Source organism: Sardina pilchardus, chromosome 10, assembly GCF_963854185.1.
Source record: "Sardina pilchardus chromosome 10, fSarPil1.1, whole genome shotgun sequence".
Classification (NCBI taxonomy): Eukaryota; Metazoa; Chordata; class Actinopteri; order Clupeiformes; family Clupeidae; genus Sardina; species Sardina pilchardus.
The window spans coordinates 32,462,781-32,483,092 of record NC_085003.1 but is presented as its reverse complement, the minus strand read 5'-3'; the positions used below and the strand labels follow the sequence as shown (position 1 = coordinate 32,483,092).

The 20,312-nt window shown below is 42.5% G+C and overlaps 2 protein-coding genes across 4 annotated transcripts; one reads left to right on the top strand and one right to left on the bottom strand.

Annotated features, from left to right (window-relative positions):
* Window positions 1-129: 129 nt before the first annotated feature.
* gabarapl2 (GABA(A) receptor-associated protein like 2) lies at window positions 130-12,426 on the top strand. The gene is made up of 4 exons (XM_062547826.1): window positions 130-169; window positions 1,796-1,851; window positions 2,450-2,622; window positions 12,197-12,426. Exons 1-4 carry the CDS (start codon window positions 136-138, stop codon window positions 12,285-12,287), a joined length of 354 nt encoding a protein of 117 aa, XP_062403810.1. The 5' UTR covers window positions 130-135; the 3' UTR covers window positions 12,288-12,426.
* adat1 (adenosine deaminase tRNA specific 1) lies at window positions 4,491-19,940 on the bottom strand. Of its 3 annotated transcripts, none has more exons than XM_062547823.1 (9): window positions 19,701-19,940; window positions 19,504-19,569; window positions 19,311-19,365; window positions 18,920-19,050; window positions 17,987-18,602; window positions 16,907-17,052; window positions 15,494-15,593; window positions 15,223-15,309; window positions 4,491-4,877 (listed from the first exon to the last, which is right to left on the bottom strand). In XM_062547823.1, exons 1-9 carry the CDS (start codon window positions 19,843-19,845, stop codon window positions 4,667-4,669), a joined length of 1,557 nt encoding a protein of 518 aa, XP_062403807.1. In that variant the 5' UTR covers window positions 19,846-19,940; the 3' UTR covers window positions 4,491-4,666. The 3 variants fall into 3 exon arrangements, with proteins under 3 accessions (XP_062403807.1, XP_062403808.1, XP_062403809.1); XM_062547824.1 differs by lacking the exon at window positions 4,491-4,877 and adding an exon at window positions 12,875-14,450; XM_062547825.1 differs by lacking the exon at window positions 4,491-4,877 and adding an exon at window positions 14,326-14,968.
* Window positions 19,941-20,312: the final 372 nt, after the last annotated feature.

Here is a 20,312-nt window from a genome sequence, read left to right as displayed (position 1 = left end):
TACATTGTTGACGTTTCAGTTTTATTTTCATTGTACTGTGTTATACTAGATCACATCGACAACAGTTCGTTGCTGTGCTTAGTGCACGATATTTTTGCAATTTCGACACGCTGACGGAACCAGCAGTCTGCAAAAATGAAATGGATGTTCAAAGAGGATCATTCCTTGGGTAAAAAGAAATTTAATGGTTATGTCACAGGTTTTGCACTACTGTCAAACTGCTGGCTAATGGCTCTTAGCTTGCTACTTACCCTAGTTATTTAGCTAACGTTAGCTGCTGAGTGTAGTTCAGCAGCAGTGTAGCTTATTGCTATTTCCTGTCAAAACATTCGTCCACCTACGTTTTAGATTCAGCAAAAATACAGACATTTGATTTTGCTATATCAATCACTTAATTTGAACCTTTGACATATAGTTAATGTTAATCTTATATTTACATGTTGGAGAGCGCTATTTAATGTTTGAGTTGTCCCTAGCTCAAGGTACAGTAGGTTAGCAAACATTAGCCAACGACATCGGTGACAATAAGCTGAGTGCCCGCTGTATTACAGAAATAAGGGTGTTGACGGACACATTTATCCCCTCTTTTCTTGTCACCATGTCATATTGCTATGTTTCCCCTAGCGTGTTATAACGTTAGTCAAAGTAAACAGTTGAGACCAACATCATAGTAGGTAACATACAAGCTAGGTATCAACTACCTGAGGCACTCCCTCCCTTATGAATTAGTAGTCTATCTTATCATACTGTAAATTAAAATAGTAAGTTAATAACTGTGGGTATCCTCAACCATCCTCACCTACAACAGTTATAAAGATAGCCATCAATTTTAGATTCCGCCCCTCCCCCAGCTACAACGTCAGTAACACAGTCATAAAAATCTATCAAGTAAACAAAGCTGCTTATTGCATCGTGCTGTGAACACGACTGTTGGGCCCTAGCTTTAAAATGCATATTGCAGTGGGGACCATAATCATGTTGTTGATAATGGCAAAATGATGGGCTTTTTATGAAAAGTGTGTTCTGCATCAAGGCCCATCCCATGCTTGTAGCATAACGACAGCCTGTTATTTTGGAAGTCAGTGAGGATTTTCGCAGCAGAAATGTAATTAACACGGCATGGGAATATTAGGCTACTCTCAGTGTTTAAGGCTAACTTTTAAAACTGTGTTCCTATTGGGTTACATTTTATTGGGCAGCAAATTGGTTCAAGTGGCAGTATCTTCAAAACTGTACTGGTCTCCTATAGACTGTTTCTGAAAATAGCCCCTGGATGTAGGTTAATTAGACTAGTGTTTAAGCATTTAACCTCAACAATAATTAAGTGTAATGAGAAAATTCCTTGATGGGAGTAATGAGTAGGCTTATGGAAGACTACATTAAATGTCAGATAAATATGTGACGAAATATTATGTGTTTGGATCTGTAGCTTATGCAAGTATGTGAGAGGTACAGTACAGTATGTGCTGTGTTTAATGGCTAGTATGTCGAACAGCCACCACAGATCTGTGCCTCTGAGGAATGCCTAGTGGGCACCTCTCGTAAGCAAGTCTACCCTACCTTTTTAGTGCAATATGTTACATCCATATAGGACATGTCCTTAATTTAATAAAGACATTACTAACTAAGGTATAACTAAGGTGTGCCTTGGTCTGATAAAACCCTTTTTTCTCTCTTTTTTTTGACTTCTGCAATAATGTTACTTATTATTTTGCCACTACACACACACATATCACAGGTGAGTGTCCTAACTCTTTTAAATCATTGTCGCCTCTCTCTCTCCTCTCTGACACAGAGCACCGGTGTGTGGAGTCTGCCAAAATCCGCAACAAATACCCCGACAGAGTTCCGGTGAGTAGGCGGCTCCCTTCACGGCTGATAGACTCAGATTCTGTGGTGATGTCCCGGGGTATCTGTCTCTCTCCGCTTGCGTGGACTCAGGCACCAAATTCTTTTCCCCTGACACCCTGTGGGCCTCAACCTGTTGGAGCTGGTTGCACACGACCGTGTTAGTGCTAGTGTCAGTGTAAGCTTCTTGCCAGCACTTGGCCTCCCTAAATGCAACCTCATGCCCTGGAGGGTTGGTGTGTATGTGTGTGTGTGTGTGTGCGGGGTAAATGCCTTTCACATTCTTCCTGGTATCCACGAGTCCTCAGATCAAGTCCCTTTGTGCTGCGCTCAGGAAATATAATTGGGAATGTTTATGTATGTCAGTGCTTTTGTGATCTCTAGAATGGGATGTAAACTGACCCCAAATTCACTTCTTGTGTTATTTAAGCTAATTGTGTTCTCTACAGTGTTCTCTTTCCCCTTTCTTTTCTCTGAGGGGTGTGTGCATTTCTCCACAGATGCCCGTTTTCTGTTTCATTCCTAATACAATGCTCCCTTTATCTGGATAGGTAGCTAACGTTGGCACACTTAACCATATTGTATTTTATGTGCTTCTCAGGTCATTGTAGAAAAAGTCTCTGGCTCACAGATCGTAGATATTGATAAGCGGAAGTACTTGGTACCCTCGGACATCACGGTGGCCCAGTTCATGTGGATCATCAGGAAGCGGATCCAGTTGCCTTCGGAGAAAGCTATCTTCCTCTTCGTTGACAAAACAGTCCCACAGTCCAGGTAGGGCTCCTGAAAGAAAAGCCTGATCAGTATCAGTGGATGGAATAAAGTTAGAACATTTGTGGAAGTCAGAAAAGTCCCGATTTGGGGGGTGCTGTATACGTCGCCTGTATACATCGCCTATACTACACTTTGGTCCCAGTGCCCAGAGGGACCCGGGTTCGAGTCAGGCCTGTGCCATTTCCCGATCCCACCCCATCTCTCTCTCTCCCACTCACTTCCTGTCAATCTCTAACTGTCAGATCACAATAAAGCCAAAAATGCCCCCTAAAAATATACTTCAAAAAAGGAAAAGTCCCGGACAAGTCAAACGTCTTTAGAAATCAGTAGCCAGATTGTTGATATCGATATGGGTGGGACAGGGACTACTAGCGTCATCAATTGAATTTGAATTCCTGACACCAAGCTAAACAGGTTTATACCTATTTTGCCCATTGTGTACACATACAGTACATTTTAGACCAAAGCTTCAAACCTAAACCACACAAACCTCAGACGTTCCCTGTAGACACATTCTTATTGGAAGAAGATTGCAAGAGAAAAGAAAGAATTGCCAACATCATGCTATGCTTGACATATTTCTATTCAATGCTTCCTCCTAACACTGACGGAATTGAACATTGTCACCTGCCCTAGTTCTAGATCCATCTGCTCTCCATCTCAGCTGTTACTTCTTCACTAGCTGGCTCTCCCTTAGTACCTTGCAGAGTTGGGCAAAGTACACAAGTCATTATTCACCTTATTCCTTAACCCGGAAATCTGTACTGTTTACATGTGTTCACAGTACGCTAACTAGAATATGCTTCAACTTAGATTTCTTTCGAAATGTTGACAATTCTGCCCTCAGCATGGATATACTACATAATATATAACCGATATAAAATAGAAAAGTTTACTTTTATATGCGTTATGATGTTAAGCACTGTCAACCGTCACGTTAAAATGGATACAACGCAGCTTCGCCGGAAATAGATAACCGTTTTCTGAATGCTGAGTTGTCATGGCTATTGTTGGCTACGGAATATCGTGAATAGGAGAACAGAGGTGATCCTTTTGTCCTTGTCCGTTTGCCCTTTGGTACTTTGTCCAGAGGTGGACAAAGTACACAATTCCTTTACTTAAGTCAAAGTATAGATGAACCTTGTCAAATATTATTCCAACTCAAGTGAAAGTTGCTAAATCAACAGTTTAAGTGCAGAACAGTGCTTTTAAGGTATTCATCCTTGATCATAGAGGATGTTCTAATGGAGAATCTGTTGTCACTATTAATACCACAGCCTAGTTTAAATTAGCCTACTGAAAAAAATGGTCTTCAAATGTGCTTAATAGTAATGAGTATTTTATGTTCAAATTTCAGATGTAGTGAAGTCAAAAGTACAGTATTTGTCCTTCAAATGTAGTGGAGTAGAAGTCACAAGATTCCCAAAATATTAATAGTCAAGTATTTGGACAAAGGCGTCTGCTAAATAACTATAACCATAACCATGACCAAGTAGAGTGCAGATAAAAGAGTAGAGTGCAGCTCGAAAATCATGCTTAAGTAGAGGAATTGAGTACATTTACTTACTGTTCATCCCTGGTACCATGTTATCCCCTGTCAGGACAAGATAACTGTAACTGTAGTTAATGGGGAGAGTAGAGGAGGGTTGTAGCTAACATGGTGCTGTCCAGTTTCCCTCTTTTAAAAGTTTTTTACCCTTAGTTTGTTTTCCTTTATATCTTGATGTTTCCATACTAGGACTTGCTCTGTTAAGCTTTAGGGATATCAAACAATGATCTTGGATTGTTGACATGTGCAAGTACAGAGGGGAAGGGTGAGAAGTGAGAAGACTGTATCTACATGTAATAACAACAAAATAGAAACTTAATAAGTGGCAGTCACACAATTTATTTGAAGGGGTACTGTACTACCCCCTTTGGCTCCTCCTTAGTGTCAGGCCTGTGGTACTCTACTGTATTGAATAGCAATAATTAAAATTTCAAGATTCAAATTTCCTTTGCCTAAAATTGCTGACAGTCATTTGTGTCCAGTCTCGATCGGTGGTCATTTTTCATAGGTGGCACATGGGAATCTCTTGTGAAGAACATCATTTGTATAGTCTTCATGGTTATATTTGTAGGGCGGTTCTGCCTCTTGCCCCTTGTGGCTTGTGGCACAGAGGCAGGGATACGTGTTGGTTCCTCCTCTACCTCTTCCCCTTGGGGGAGGTACTTGGCCATCCCTGTAACCCGAGAAACGCCCTGTCATGCGGTCTCTGGAAGGGTGAAAGAGAATTCTCATGAGAAAATGACCATTAGGTCTACAAGTACCTTTCAGCCATGGCACAATGCAGGCCACACCTCACCATCACTCAACCCACCCCCCCCCCCCACCCCCCCCCCCCCCCCCCCGGAAACAGTACACCTTTTTTGGTGGTTTAATCCTGGGCTGTTCTGAGTGAAAGAAGCGGCTTACTGTCCAAATGCTATCAAATGCCTCTAGCCTGTGCGCGATTGAGGAGTTTCGCATATGGATGCGCCCCAGTGGTCATGGTAGTTTGTACGTGTCCAGACTTGCCTTGGCCAGAGACAGCACCTCCCACCCATCCCCCATCCACCCATCCGTTTCATAAAGGCATTGTTCTTTCTGGAAGAATGCCTCTGTGTGGATGACCATGGACTGGCATGAGTCACATTTTCCTTCTCTGATTCCCCTGTAATTAGCCTCAGATGTGAGAAAGGGGATTCTTTATTTATTCTTTATTTATATTTCTTTTTTTTTTTTTTTTAATATTTTAATAGAACTCTTTTTTTTTTTTTTTTAGATTATTTTTTGGGGCTTTTTATGCCTTTAATTGGACAGGACAGTAGAGAGAATGACAGGAAGTGAGTGGGAGAGAGAGTCGGGGTGGGATCCGGAAAGGACCACGGGGCGGGAATCGAACCCGGGTCGCCGGCGTACGGTGCAGGTGCCCCAGCCAGTTGCGCCACTGCCGGGGCCCTTTATTTATATTTCCATTCAAAATGGTTCTAATTTTCATTAGAGAACACAATATTCTTAGTCCATGCCAGTGCTTTAAAACACAGAACCTGTGTACTTTAAGTTAATCTTGATGTGAGCACCACCTGAAATGAAATTAATGACAGACACCCATATTATTATCAGGCCAGTTTTTAAACCCACAACAATCAGGAAATAGAACTAATTGCTCTAAATTCTTGTTACCTTCTATTCTGTGTTATGGTCAGAATGGAGATTATGTATGTGATTAGATGTGATCTGATATGGACAGCTAATCGAAGGGACTGCAGGACTGCAGGTTATACTGACAGTAGAGGTGTGGATAAAGTATTCCCTCTTGGAGAAGCATATTGACTGAAAGGGACAGAGTGTGACAGGGCTGCTGAGTTTGTATGTCCATGTTAGTATGTCATCAGTATGTGATAATAGTTGCTCTCTAAAAAAACTATTTACTGCTTTCGCTCATTGTACCTACTTTTTGCATAACCGCAAAGAGGAACGATGAAATTGTTAACTGAAATTATTAAAACACAACAAGTGATATTCTTTTTTTTTTCGTTTGGTGGTGGGATATCCAGGTAATATGTCGGCTAACTATTAAGCTTACTCTGAGAAGTGCTGCAAAATCTCGCTTTATTATCCCCTGGCATGGACCATCTCAAGTGTCATTTTTTCTCTTTTGTAATCGTCTTAAAGATATAACTTTCAGCTCATCATGATTACCTTGGGGACCAGAGAGGGGGTTTCAGTGAAACAATATACTCTAAATAGAGAAAGAGGTTTCAGTCTGGGACTGCTTACTAAGAACAGGAAAAAGGTCGCACTTTGCATAAACGTGTTTTTTTGCACAGACTGAGCACACAGGAAGGCAGCTGTGCAATAAAAAACACGTTTATGCAAAGTGCGACCTTTTTCCTGTTCTTAGTAAGCAATTAAGTTTGGTCTAGCACTCTCAAAAAGAAACTTAGGAGACTGAGTGAAGCCTGCCCCTACCGTACAAATGACCAGACTATTCACTCAAAATTAATATGTACCCCTCAAAATATGAAACAAACATTTTTTCATATGATAAGACGTTGATGCCACCTTACTGTATCTGTCCCTTTGAGTCATTTGTTCATATTTGGAGGGATTTCTCCCCTTTAGATTCCGCACATACACTGCCTGTCTGCCCCATGCCCCATCCAAAGGGATGGAGAGAGAAAGCGAGAGAAGTGTAGAACTGAGTTGTGTATAGAGGAAGTAGAGGTGTTGTTGGAACTGGAGCTGGAACAAAACCCAAATTCTTGTTCATTTGCTAACCACAAATCGTTGGTCTGATTCATTTGAATGATGCTCACTGATCACATCTCTTGTGCAGTAGAAATAAAGCACAGACTCCCCATACTAATGTTCAATATAGCTGCAAGCAGCAATGTGGGGGCCAAGCAGTAGGCCGGAGTAACCACGGCAACTCGACGCTGTTGGCTCAATGCCGCAATGACACATATGGCCGTAAGCAGTCAGAACAAGTTTCATGTCTAACGCGTCAAAAGTTACTAGCCAACTTGCATTTTTGCTAATTGCAGCTATCCTAAAGGTCAAAGGTCACCAAATTTCTGAGGCGTCCTCACGATCGGGTCACGAGTCCATGTACTAAGTTTGGTTTTGATAGATTCAAAGGTTGCTGAGATATGAGCTCACTTCCTGTTTCGTGGGTTCGAACCCAAGAGGTCAAAGGTCACCAAATGTCTTGGCTGTCACAAGTTGTCATCAGTTGACCTAAGGACTTTCCACAGTATTACTAGACACCACTAGTACATTGTAATTCTAAGCACAACAGCAGCTACAGGCCAAAAAGCATGTTTCTGAATTACAGCGCCCCCTAGAGGTCAAAGGTCACCAAATTTCTCGAGCGTCCTTCTGATGGGGTCACGAGTCCATGTACCAAGTTTAGTTTTGATGCGTGCAAGGGTTGCTGAGATATGAGCCCACTTCCTGTTTGGCGGCTTCGCCGCAAATTTCGATTGGCTGTTTCGGACGAACGGTTATACTTCCGAAGACAAAAAGCAATGCGTTGGTGAGGCATAGTCTGCGGATGCTCTGTGTCAAGTTTGGTGTTGATTGGACAAAATGTGTGAAATAAATTGGCTTTGAAGTGTTTTTGATAAAATCCGAAACGGGAAATCTATCATGGCGGAAAATGACGTCATAGGGTTCATTGAACTCGGGCAGGTCCAAGGATTCCAAAGATATGTGATTTTTGAAAATCGGACCTACGGGTCAAACGTTACGTGCGTGAACGCACGTCCAACTTTGACCTGTTGGTGGCGCTAAAGGGTTCAAGGTGCCGACATGAAACTTAATGACATGAATGATGGGACGGATCCAAATCAGTGTGCCAAATTTCACAACTTTCCCGTTGTCGGTTCTATGGGCTGCCATTGAGTCCCATTACGGATCCACAATAATAATAAGAAAACTAACAAACACTATGGGTGCCTTCGCAGCTTCGCTGCTTGGCCCCCAAATATTAAAAGATTTAGTTTAGTACGGTGACAGCCAGACTGAACCACTTTCAGATAGAGGGAAAATTGAGTTAGCTCTGAAGTTACAGATAACTTGGGGGAGCTTCGTGTTACCGCTCCAGGGCCTATGTTCTCCGACTGGGTCAGAAGAAACAGTAGGCTAAGGGCTCTATTTTCACAACGCAAAACCTGGTGTACTGTAAAGCGGATTATTATTCCTATTCCTATCCTAGTCTTGGATTTTTCGCCATCCACTTTTATTTAGCTGTGCGCCCAGGGGTGTGGCAGAAGGTGTGTTGCGGGCGGCACACACCCCAAAATGACACCATCTAAAAATCATTTCGCCTCTGATCAAGATACACCTGGTCAGAAATCCTTGCCAAGTTGTGATATGTTATTTTAAGAGCGCATTTGGGAAACATAATTATTATAAAGATATTACAATACACATCTCACAATGAGTAGTTATTCACCATCATTTGCAAATTGGTAATGACGGATAAGTGATTAGGCGAGAGGCACATATGAAGCACAGCTGAAGACGCACTGACACAAGAAGCTGCATCTCTGCAAGGTTTTAAGTAAAGCATGGTTTAGTGGAATATCTGTTCCATTCGGTATTGCGTGCAAGCAGATTCCTTCAAATGTGCCAGTGACCATCAAAATATATGCACTGTTTGAAGTCACACTACTTAATGTTGAAGGGAATGACAGATGTCACTCTCATTGGTTTAAAGGATGTTACACCCAAAACATACATTGGTTTAAAAGATGTTAGGGCCAAAACCCATGACTGAATAAGAAACATAAGGCCCACCTTCTTGCGCCATGTGCCTGACATTTGATAACGTGTCATAACTAAACCACACACACACAGCGTGGACTGGACAAACCCCTAAGCTATTCGCCATTGACCATGCGTTTTAGACTGTCAAAGTATAGCCCCAAAGGTTAACACCATCAAACAACCCCAGAAACTGCTACTACTGCTAACTACGATATGAGACATAGCCTACCTGCGATGATATTACATTTGTCATCGAATGACTGAGGTTAGCGCAGAAATAGGAGAAGTAATATGATCCACAAAGGTGATAAGTCATTAGGCTTAGCTAATATTTCTGATTGATAGGCAGACAGATTTGACAAGTTGTATATGCTACTTGTTATATTGACAAACCTATTAGGTTTACATTAAATTAGTGTTCAAAAGGTCCAGGGTGGGCACAGATGATTTCAAGGACAGGCCCAGCCCCTCAAAGCCCCCCTCCACCACGATGCCAGGACTGGTCCAAGAACAAGACAAGGCCAAGCCAAAACAAAATCGATACCAAGGAACGCGTCAAACCGGTCTTGGTCTCGAGTAGTACAACACTGCCTATCAGCACAGGGATCTCAAGTCTCACCCATTGACTGTAACAGATCTCACAAGACCTCCACCACACAAGCCTTTTCTCACACTTACAGTTTTTTTCCCTCCTAAAGTTATAATTTGATTAAGATGCTACAATGCTCTGCATCAAAACTAGGGGTGTAAATCGGAGCCTTCATGCCGATTCGATTCAATATCGATTTCTTAGGTCAGTGATTCGATTCTTTTCGATTATTTAGAATTCCCACCGATACGATTCGATTCGATTCGATTCGATTTTTACATGATATCTATTAAGTTTAAAAAATCTAGAAAAATAGAAATAATTTGCCTTTTATTGAGAATACAGAAACAGTAGCCTATTCTATTCACATGATGTGTATGTTAGGCTACAGTATAAACAGGGCCAAATGATCTTTCTACCAGCCTTTTAGTGCAGTTTCTTCCTCCACACGCTGTGACATAGCCAGTAGGCTACCTGCTGACTGTGAGATAACCTAATACAAATTGTAGGCCCAATATATCTGCTATTGCATATGCATTTTGTGTGTAATCAATATTAGAAGATTAATTAGCTAAACGTTTAACTTTAGGTAATTTAAGTCATAGGCAGCCTTCACTGTATTGGCGATGTGAGATTAAATAGGTGTCTGTCACTTTAAGGACGTGAACTTGCGAAAACGTTCTGAAGTTGGAAAGATTCCCTGGCCGTGTCGTAGCGGTACAGGCTATGATAGTTGTCACTGTTCAAAATAAATCAGTTCACAACTGGAGGACTTTTTTAATCTGAGGAACATGCTCAGCCAAGACAGTATGGGAAACGAACACAAATCATAATCTGAAGCATGTTCAACTGACGGGATAAACGTTTCCCCAAAACTTTAAATTGATTCGTTTGGACACTCGTTTCTCCAATTCCACTTCGTCCTAATAACTGTTATTAAATAACACCTACTCAGAACACAGAAATGTTCAGAACACGTAGCCTAACTTGTAAAACGACACAGTAGCCTAACTAAAAGGTCTCTAGAATGCATTGGCCAAATGTCATTGCGTATAATAATGAATGACTAACGTCACTGTTAGCGTGCTCACTTGATCTGACGAATCCATCAGCTGTTTTCCACAGGGAAAAAACGTGTGCATCAGTGAAGCTATGGTAGGCCTAACAGTGAGGGTCACTATGCAAAACGTAGTCCACCAACTTATGCGATGATGACAAAATTCGCAGCCTATAAACGCTTTGTTGCGGTGCTGAACGTTTACAGTGAAGCATGTATGTCAACAACCCGCCAATTGCGAATGACCTTTTAATTCTACTCGCCAATGCAGATTTTCACTCACATTTGGCAAGTGGCAGAGGGTGCCAATTTTAAACCCCTACTAGGCTATAAAGTAGAAGACAATAATGAGGATAGCGCTACCCGCAGATTAGGAGCAGGTAGTAGGCTACGCATAGGAGCATAATGCTGAAAATAAACAGACGGAAAAATACTAAAATAAATACATTAATCGATTATCTTGCGGACGTATCGATGCATTGAATCGTCGGCTGTAGAATCGATGCATCGATGCAAATCGATTAATATTTACACCCCTAATCAAAACTAGTGTGCATGTTCAAATTCACACATGGCATGGAATATTTTATTTGTCAAAGAATAGCTAATGCATTGGAATTGATCATATGGGACATTAGAAATAAGACTACATGTGTGAAAGCTGTCAACCTATAAGATAGTAGGCCTATTTCAGACTGTAGTTTTCCAAAACTAAACAGGAGGCTGTTTCAGATGTTTTCCATTACAGTGCTACATTTTGAAGGTGTCATAGACATTGACATCATTAGTCACTATACTTCAACATCTTTCATGCTAACATATCACTCAATCTGTCCATACATTTGTGTATGAGACATTTGGTCCTCCCCAATGTTGACTATATAGCTACAGCTATATTGTGACAGCTACAGCTATCACACACAGGGAAAGAGGCTATACATTGCAATCGTCAGACAATCTTGTCTTTTTCTCGCAGAAGTTTTTGTTATGCATCCTGACCTTGATCAGCTGTTTATAAGAAACCCTGCTTAGGTGTATGGCATTCTAAATGGCAGAGCTACATGTATACTTATTAATTAATTAAAGGCATTAATTAAGGCCTACACATAAGCCTAAAAGATGTCATTCATTATAGGTGTAGGTGACAACAGCAGTAGCAGCTGTAACTACAGTAGCATTGAGATAGGTTGGCCTTACCCACCTCTTATTTTACCACTACAGAAGATGTAAGCATAGAGGATTGAATCATCTGCATAGAAATGCACTTTTCAATGTTTTAATGAAGCACAGATATCATTCATGTACAGTAGAAAGTAAACAATAGTGGCCCCAAGATTGAGCCCTGTGAGGTAGTCTTGAAACCAAAAGGAATCTTCATCTAAACCCAAGGTGTTTTCAAGAAGTATATCTGTAATTAACAGTGTCAAAAGCCTTGACACTGTTCAAATCAATGAACAAAGCTGCACAATGTTCCTTACGGTCAACAGTAGCTGTGTCATTTCAAATATCAAATTCTTAATCAACATAAAATGATGATTCCAGTGATACCAAAGATTTATTTGACCCTTTTTGATGATTTGTCCCACCCCAGTTACCCTTCAATAACTGACCTCCCCTCTATTGCCCCCTACAGCCTGACAATGGGACAGCTCTACGAGAAAGAGAAGGATGAGGATGGGTTTTTGTACGTGGCCTACAGCGGAGAGAACACATTTGGATCATAAAGGCCTTCGCTTCAAGATGTTTGCTCACTTTTCAACACACACACACACACACACACACACACACACACACACACACACAAACCCATCCCACGGCACCCACACACACTGCCCCACCCCTCCACGTCATCCTTCATGATCTCTGCTGGATGAGCTTGATTGTACTGCTGAGAAACTGGTGGTGGATGGAAGATGGCAATTCATCCCCCTCCCCCACCACGACCTCCCTTACCCCTAGCCTGCATTATTCATGTCATGGATTTGTCTGTATGTCATTAGTATATCACATGTTATATTGTATCATTGAAAAAAATGCTGAGTTAAAGTGCATTAGGGTAGTCAATTCAAATCTGACGGAGAAGAAGTCAAACATTTTGTGCGAATGGCATAATAGTATTATAAGAGATAGACGATATCCTTTAAAGCCATTTAATATATAAAGTGGTATGTTTGAAATGTATTAATTTATGAAATGATTTTTTGTTGTTATTCCTTTAAACAGTATATTTAAGAAAATAATGAAAAGGGGAGGTAGCTGGATGACCTAACCAATTAAAAAGCCACATAAAACAAATCTCTTGTATGTCCTGTTTCACTTTATTTGCTTTTGGAGGGGGGAGACACATTATTCTCTGCATCAGTATGAGCTGTACAAACATTTGAAACAATGACTTTAAGGATGAAAAGAACAAGAGGAAATGATGATGACGGACAAAAAAGAAAGCACAGAGCGCGGATTGGTTCTCTGGAGGAGTGCAGAGCACAGGACAGACAGGTAGGAAGGGCTCCGATCACAACAGAGCAGCATTTGTTAAAGGAGGGGAGGAATGTCGAGAGCCGTTCTCACACTGGCGTCCGTATCCGCATCCGCAACTGCAGCCTGACTGCTCAAGACGGTCCAGTGGAAATACACTAGACGCAGCTCTACAGTATGTTAGTAATGTTAAGAATGCAAAACAAAGCTTGATAACACTTTCTAATAACTACACTATGAAGCATCTGTAAATTATTACAAACGCATGTTTTATAGCGCGAGTGCTTTTTGGCAGTGTTGTGTCGCCATAGCTTTTATGCTAAACAAAAATGGTTATTTTTTTTACCTTTATTTAACCAGGCAAAAGACAACACTGAGATTGTTATCTCTTTTTCAAGTGAGCCCTGGCTAAGAGGGCAACCCACAAAACGACGAAAGACAACACTGACCAAAGGAAAAAGACAGCAAGGACAACAACATTATCAACAATATCATGTTTAACTAGAAGTGATAAAATTACTACATTTTATTTTATTAATAAAAAAGTGATAAAACATAATTGCCCTTCATTTTAAATAACAGGCAAAGTTAACCAAATATAAAATATTACAACCAAGGATCTATTTGCTAATTTAATACCATGATCAAGACCCTAGCAATAAGGATTCAATGCTCCCACATGCCATACTGTACTTTAGTTCATGCAGAAAACATTGAACTTTGACCTTTAAACAGAACTTAATACGTTTTCTTAGCATTTTTTTTCACGTCTTTGCTTCTCAAGGTCACCGAGTACTGTTGGTACTGTTGGTCTCCCCCCCGCCCGGAAATCAATCAAATCGTTTTAGCGATTAAAATTTGTTGGATTTCTCCTTTAAAGTCTTGTTTCCCATGATGATGAGGATGATGACCTCTTTATCAGTGTAAGTGTCAGCATTTCACTTGGGGCGGTTGCCTGAGGTCACCCAGCTGTTCTACTGTGCTGTTGTTGGCTGTCCACTCTGGTCCACTCTTCCCACCCCGACTGTGAGTCCATGTCTGGGCCCTCCGCGCTTCAGTCTTGTCCTCAAAGCGCATCCGAGACTGGCCTGGCCTCACGTGTCTCTCCATTGTCCCTTCTCCTGCACATCTGTGTTTGCCTGTGTCCTCGCTTCCCCTCATGGAGGGGGAAAAAAAAGAAGAAAACTTGCTCGGCTTCCAGTCCCAACAACAGTCACCCTCCCCGACTGTGGGGGTCAGAGGGTCCTAAAGCCTGTGGAGGGGGACTCGTCTCGGGTCCTCAGCGGAACTGCAGCAGCTCTCGAGGACTGCGCGGCCACAGGGAGAAAACCTGCGTGCGCAGCTGCTGCCATGCCTGCTGGTACGCTCCGGCTGCCTGCTTGTAATCCCAGTACGTCTGCAGCTCCCTCTCCCTTTTCAGAAGACACAAGAGATACAGTAAGGCACGAGTGAAAACACAAGGCTCTCAGACACCTAGATGGGTTCTTCACTCTTAATAGCTGATCGGTTTACTATCTGCGCAAGTTTCGGGTCACGGGGTAACCCACAATGGGGCGGGGGGGGCCTCGACATTTCTCTGATGGTCAGTGGAGTCTGACAGCTGCACCACATCTGTAAGGGCTGGCCACTGACCACCGCTGACTGACTTTCATTTCCTGTGTCTGCCAGCCACTTGTGAAGGGCAAGCTGTCCGTTGCATTGCTCTGTGCTGCTCCGTGTGCACTTCAGTGAGTGAGGCTCTGAGCAGTGCAGTGAGTTCCACAATTATGACTCAGTGATAACGAGTGGTATCCTGCTGTCCGACTTCACATTCCATTTCCATAATTTAGCGTTTGACAAAAGATGAGTGGCAGACAGCCTTCGGTTGTCCCTACACGAAGCGCTGAGATTGAGGTTGCTATTGGCTGCACCACAGCTCTAATCCCGCCGCCTGTAAGGCAGAGGTGGAGGGGGGTTGTTGTGTGGTAGTATCATATTATGTAGTGTCTTTGTGTGTGTGTGTGTGTGTTGGGGTGTTGGGGTGGGGGGGGGGGGGGGGGGGGGTCAGTAGTGGGGGATTTATGCAACAAAAGCACTCTGTTCTCCAGGCAGGGGATTTTTCAATACACACACACATACACACACACACACACACACACACACACACACACACACACACACACACACACACACACAGGCTCTCACCTGAGTGAGGAGGGGAGCAGGACATTTGAAGTTGCAGTCACAACCGTTTGAAAAATGTGAAACAGCTCAACCTTTGAGATAAGTGACCTGAATGATACAACAAACAATACAAAGTCAGACAGACAGACAGTGATTTCAACATTTGAAATCTTGGGCAGATAGGCAACAAAAGCATTCCAAAAGCATTGCAAATCTTGGAATTGGCTGAAGTGAACTGCCCCACGAAAAAGCACTCTGAAGCAGGCACGTGCAGACGGACATGACTCCGTACCTTGCCAGTGGTGTGCCCACAGCTTTCTTGGTTATCCCCTGCTTGTACCCATTTGCAGTGACATCTAGTGGCTGGTTGGGGACAGCACACCAGCTAATTGCTGAAAACAAAAATCAAACACATCTTTAAAACAGACCAAACAAATGGCAACATGGAAAGATCTGAAAAAAATCTAACTGTTGTCCAAGGCAGATGGGCAAAAATACTTTGATCATAAATTGATGTCTGAACAGAGATGTTTGAAGAGGGCAAAAGTAAACATCACATTTTCATTAGTCATCCTTGACTAACACATGGAAGTTCTAAATACAAAATTACATTTTATGTAAATAGTGAGTTGGATTTCTGTGGCTTTATTGCTGAAGATCTGAGGAATTTGATATATGCACAAAGGTTAATGGTGTATGAGCAACTGCTTCATATTATATCTGATGGAAGAAACTGACAGATGTTAAGATATGTTACAATTTCATCATAATCAGCAAACATAAATCAGTATACCTTGCTGTTTAGGTTAGAGCAAAGATCATTAAGAACCTTTTCTTAACTGTCTCTGGTTAGACCTTGGTGTGCCTTAGCCCTAAAACAATTGTGTGCCTATGGCCTACAGGAACTAATTCAAAGCATACTTTCAAGATATCCAGGAAAAAAGGACACACCTAAATCCAAGCTGCATATTTTTCACTGAGTCACTGAGGTTTTTATTTGATATGGTTCCACCTGGATTAACTGTTTAATGATTCATTTCTAAAGACATGCATACAGTGGAAACATCTGTTTCTTGTGTTTGGGAGTCTTGGACATGTCCACAAACTTGTCTTACATGGACTGCAACTATGTGGACTAAGCAAGCCAACTGCAAAAAAACTTGCAAAGTACTACTCTATTTCTGCAATAATAGGTAGTTTATCCATTACGACGATGCCATGTTTACCCATAATCATGCAATTTAGACAGAAAAAAGCACAATGCGTTCTGTGTTTGATCAGACCTGCCTAAGTGTGTAACTCACTTCCTTCAATGTTTGGATCTGTGAATGTTTCCCTGTGTTAAGGTCCAAATAAAAGCATGAAAATGTGTGTGTGTGTGTGTGTGTGTGTGTGTGTGTGTGTGTGTGTGTGTGTGTGTGTGTGTGTGTGTGTGTGTGTGTGTGTGTGTGTGTGTGTGTGTGTGTGCGTTTGTGTGTGTGTGTGTGTGTGCGTGTGTGTGTGTGTGTGTGTGTGTGTGTGTGTGTGTGTGTGTGTGTGTGTGTGTGTGTGTGTGTGTGTGTGTGTGTGTGTGTGTGTGTGTGTGTGTGTGTGTGTGTGTGTGTGTGTGTGTGTGTGTGTGTGTGTGTGTGTGTGTGTGCGTGCGTGCGTGCGTGCGTGCGTGCGTGCGTGCGTGCGTGCGTGCGTGTGTGTGTGTGTGTGTCACCTGCTCCACAGGGTGAAACCCTGCCCTTGTGGCTCTGGTGAGAGTGCTGGGTCTGTGCCTGGCTGTGGGCAAACTCCAGGCTGGACTGCAGGAGCTCAGGGGGGTGGATGGAGAAGCCTGGCGGGAGATCCGTCACCTGGGCGCACCTACAGAAAAACGGGAATGACAGCCCGTCAACTCAGAGTTCCGCATTTCCCACCATTCACTTCACTTCTTTCACTAAGGCGATACTCAAAAGTATCACTTACATGGACACTCAGTGTTTGAAATGAAGGTTTGAGCATTTCTCTAGACAAGCTGGCTATACTGTGTGGGTACATCATATGTATCAGTAGCATGTGGTCTACAACAGCATGCAGCTACACTCAACTGTCCACATATCACCACATTCAAAAAATGTATAGAGAAGAGGTTCTCAACCATGTTATAGTTACTGATGTATCACAGGTGTTTGCATGCCTTATAAATGCCTAGATTTGTTTTTTTACACAGTGTTTGTGAGCTGCTAGTGATAGCCATGTGCTCTGATGCTCTGATGTTGACTGAGCTGTTTAATTAAGAATGTAATTTTTGTAATTTTTATTTAAATAGCAATACAGACTATTTCATGAGCCTGTATAAAAACCGGATTGGGTTCCTCAAAACTACACAGCACATTCCAAGGCCTTTCTAGCATTCATGCATCATTATCATTAACCATGCCCCAGACCTTTTTACATGATACTTTCTCATTTTGTACATATTGATTTTGTAAAGTGGTCACATGTTCTGTCTACCAACTACTACCAAACGCAAGTCTACACAGTAGTGGAAAAACACAGCCCTCCAGGCATCTGCAATATCAGTTACAGGGTTGCATGTACGTAAAGAGCACACACCCTGACGTTCAACAAATGTCAAGCTTCTTTGTTGCTTAACAAATATCCAGTGTACTTGTCTGAAAGACAACTTGATCCCTGTAAGACAATTTTCCGCTTGAAAAGTTTGCATAATTCCAGGATGCACAAATTATGTGTATAATAAGGATTAGAATTTATAAGAATAAGTCAATATTTGAAGTGTACTATTGGCATAGCTCACCGGTTACACAATGCTCGCTGCATTGCATGCTGGCTATAAGGACACTTCCCAGTGATCACTGCCCTGAAGTAGATCGCCTCCTGCAGGTAGTGGCTCAGAAGAGCTCCCTGGAAGCCGAGCACAGCCCAGCGGGCCATTTTGTCACTGCACGCCAGGGACAGGGTGGGCTCCCCGCGGCCCGGCTTCACGCGCAGCACCCCTGTGTTATGGTAACGGACGCCAGGCGCCTTCGGGTCGCAGGCCTCCCCGGGGACGCTCTTGGCGCCGGTTCGGTGGACATCTGGCGCCTGGCGCTCCTTAGCAACGTCGCCCTCTCGTGCGCCGGTCTCTGGAGTCTCTGATGCTTTACATGGGTCTCCCACGGGATGCGCCTTTTCCGCCGGTGGAGGAGAACAAGTCCTCATCTCCTCACCGGGTCTTCCAACAGCCTGGTGCGTCTGCTGGTCTGCCCTGTGGCGCTTGTTGGCCTGCTCCTCTTGCCACTCTACTCTGCGTTTCAGGGCTGTGTCTGGTGTATCAGGTGTATCACTGCCTTCCCCCTCATCATCCTCCATCTTAACCATTGGGCAAGGCTGTGATGGGCTCTCCATCATGGGAATGATGGATGCATCTCCACCTGTCAGAAGCAGCAGAAATTATGGAGTTATGCAATTTCCCCTCTTTATATACAAAGAATAAATTATTTCTACATGACTTCAACAGTTACATTTTTAAACCCAGATGTCTAAAAACAGACAGGGATTTCTTCCAACAACTAGATTAAAACATTTGAACAGGGCTGGCCAAAACCATTTAGCAGACTATTCATTGACATATTTAGAAGGAGTATAGAGGAACTAAGTGGATGCTTCATGATTGATTAACTGATGTTTAGAGATATCAGGGAATTGACTGAATGACTGAATGAATATAGACCGTATCAGGGGAACTCACAGGGAGTGTGACTGGTAAAGAACACAAACGACACTTCAGGATGCACTTTCCACTTGCCCACCTCCTCCGCAGGGCAGAACAGAGCATTGCTCTCTCCCAACACTGCAAGTCGCAGCTGCTCCATCAGGTACCTACAGAGAGGGGTGGGGGTGGTTATCTTCACATGGTCAGCGTGTGTGAAGCACCTCCCATGTACACACACAAACACACAAGTGTACAGAGTAGGCCTAGCCTACGTCAATTCACAAGGAAAATCCGGGATACAAGCAAAGGTGCACCCCCACTTTGTTTGAGCAAGCATGTTGCTGTCAATCTCCCATATTTGCTCAGACTTGAGCAACAACTGTCTGATATGTGTATATATCAGTGTCTGATGTCGGGAGTCACACACCTGACACACCCTCTCCTGGCGATGATCTCAGCATGGCTGTCATTCAGTATATCTCCTGTGATGTATTAAATGTATGTTATTATGTCTGAAACATTTGCGATAATGATATAGGGAATTTCATCATAGTAGGTTGTACAATGACTGTACTGTAATATAGTCCCTTACAGTACTTCTGATGAGAAACATAGCCTACCCTTAGGGCTCATTGCTGTACGCCCAATGCATTTCGTTCCAGTTCCCAAAGACACAACCTTCAACTCTGTTAGGAGAATAGTAATTGTAAGTAACATGTGTTAGATGAGAACAGGGCATGGCTTGTGTAGAAGTATTTGCTTATAAGGACAATACCGCTACTTAGCTGCATGTATAACCAAAATGAGTGTTACACACCAATCTTCTCTCCATTGGGGTTCTCTCGCACTTCCACTACAGCTGCCAGAAGTGTCCACTCTCTACCTAGTTCAGGCTTTCCTCTTTTAGGCAAGTTACGAAAATGATCGTAACAAAGTCTTGCAATTTTATCCACTGGCCACATAATTTACTTCAACTGCAACAACACAAATTACAAATTCATAAACTACTGCTTGTCATAACAAACAATTAAAGAAAGCTTGATATCCTACCCTGCGTCCTGGCTGCGCAAAAAAACACCCATGCTCTGTGACGTATCGTACGTTGATAGGTCAAACTCCGAGAATAATATTGGTTGGTCAACCAAAAACAAAAAACTGAACCCGCTGCCTTAACACAAACCTTCTTTTACTGTCTATGGAGATAACATCCAGATATGAATATACAGTCTTAATACATTGATAGTTTCCACCCCCTCTCTCTTTTACAATAATTATTATAGTATTAACTATCAAAGTATGCTACTTATTTTGCTCTTGACGCCAGTACTGGCACTCACCAGCAGAGGGAGCTGTGTAGCCTACTTCATTTTCCTTTTCCCTGTTCTAATCATATTATATCTCGATCTCCTCATGCTCTCTGACTATGGTG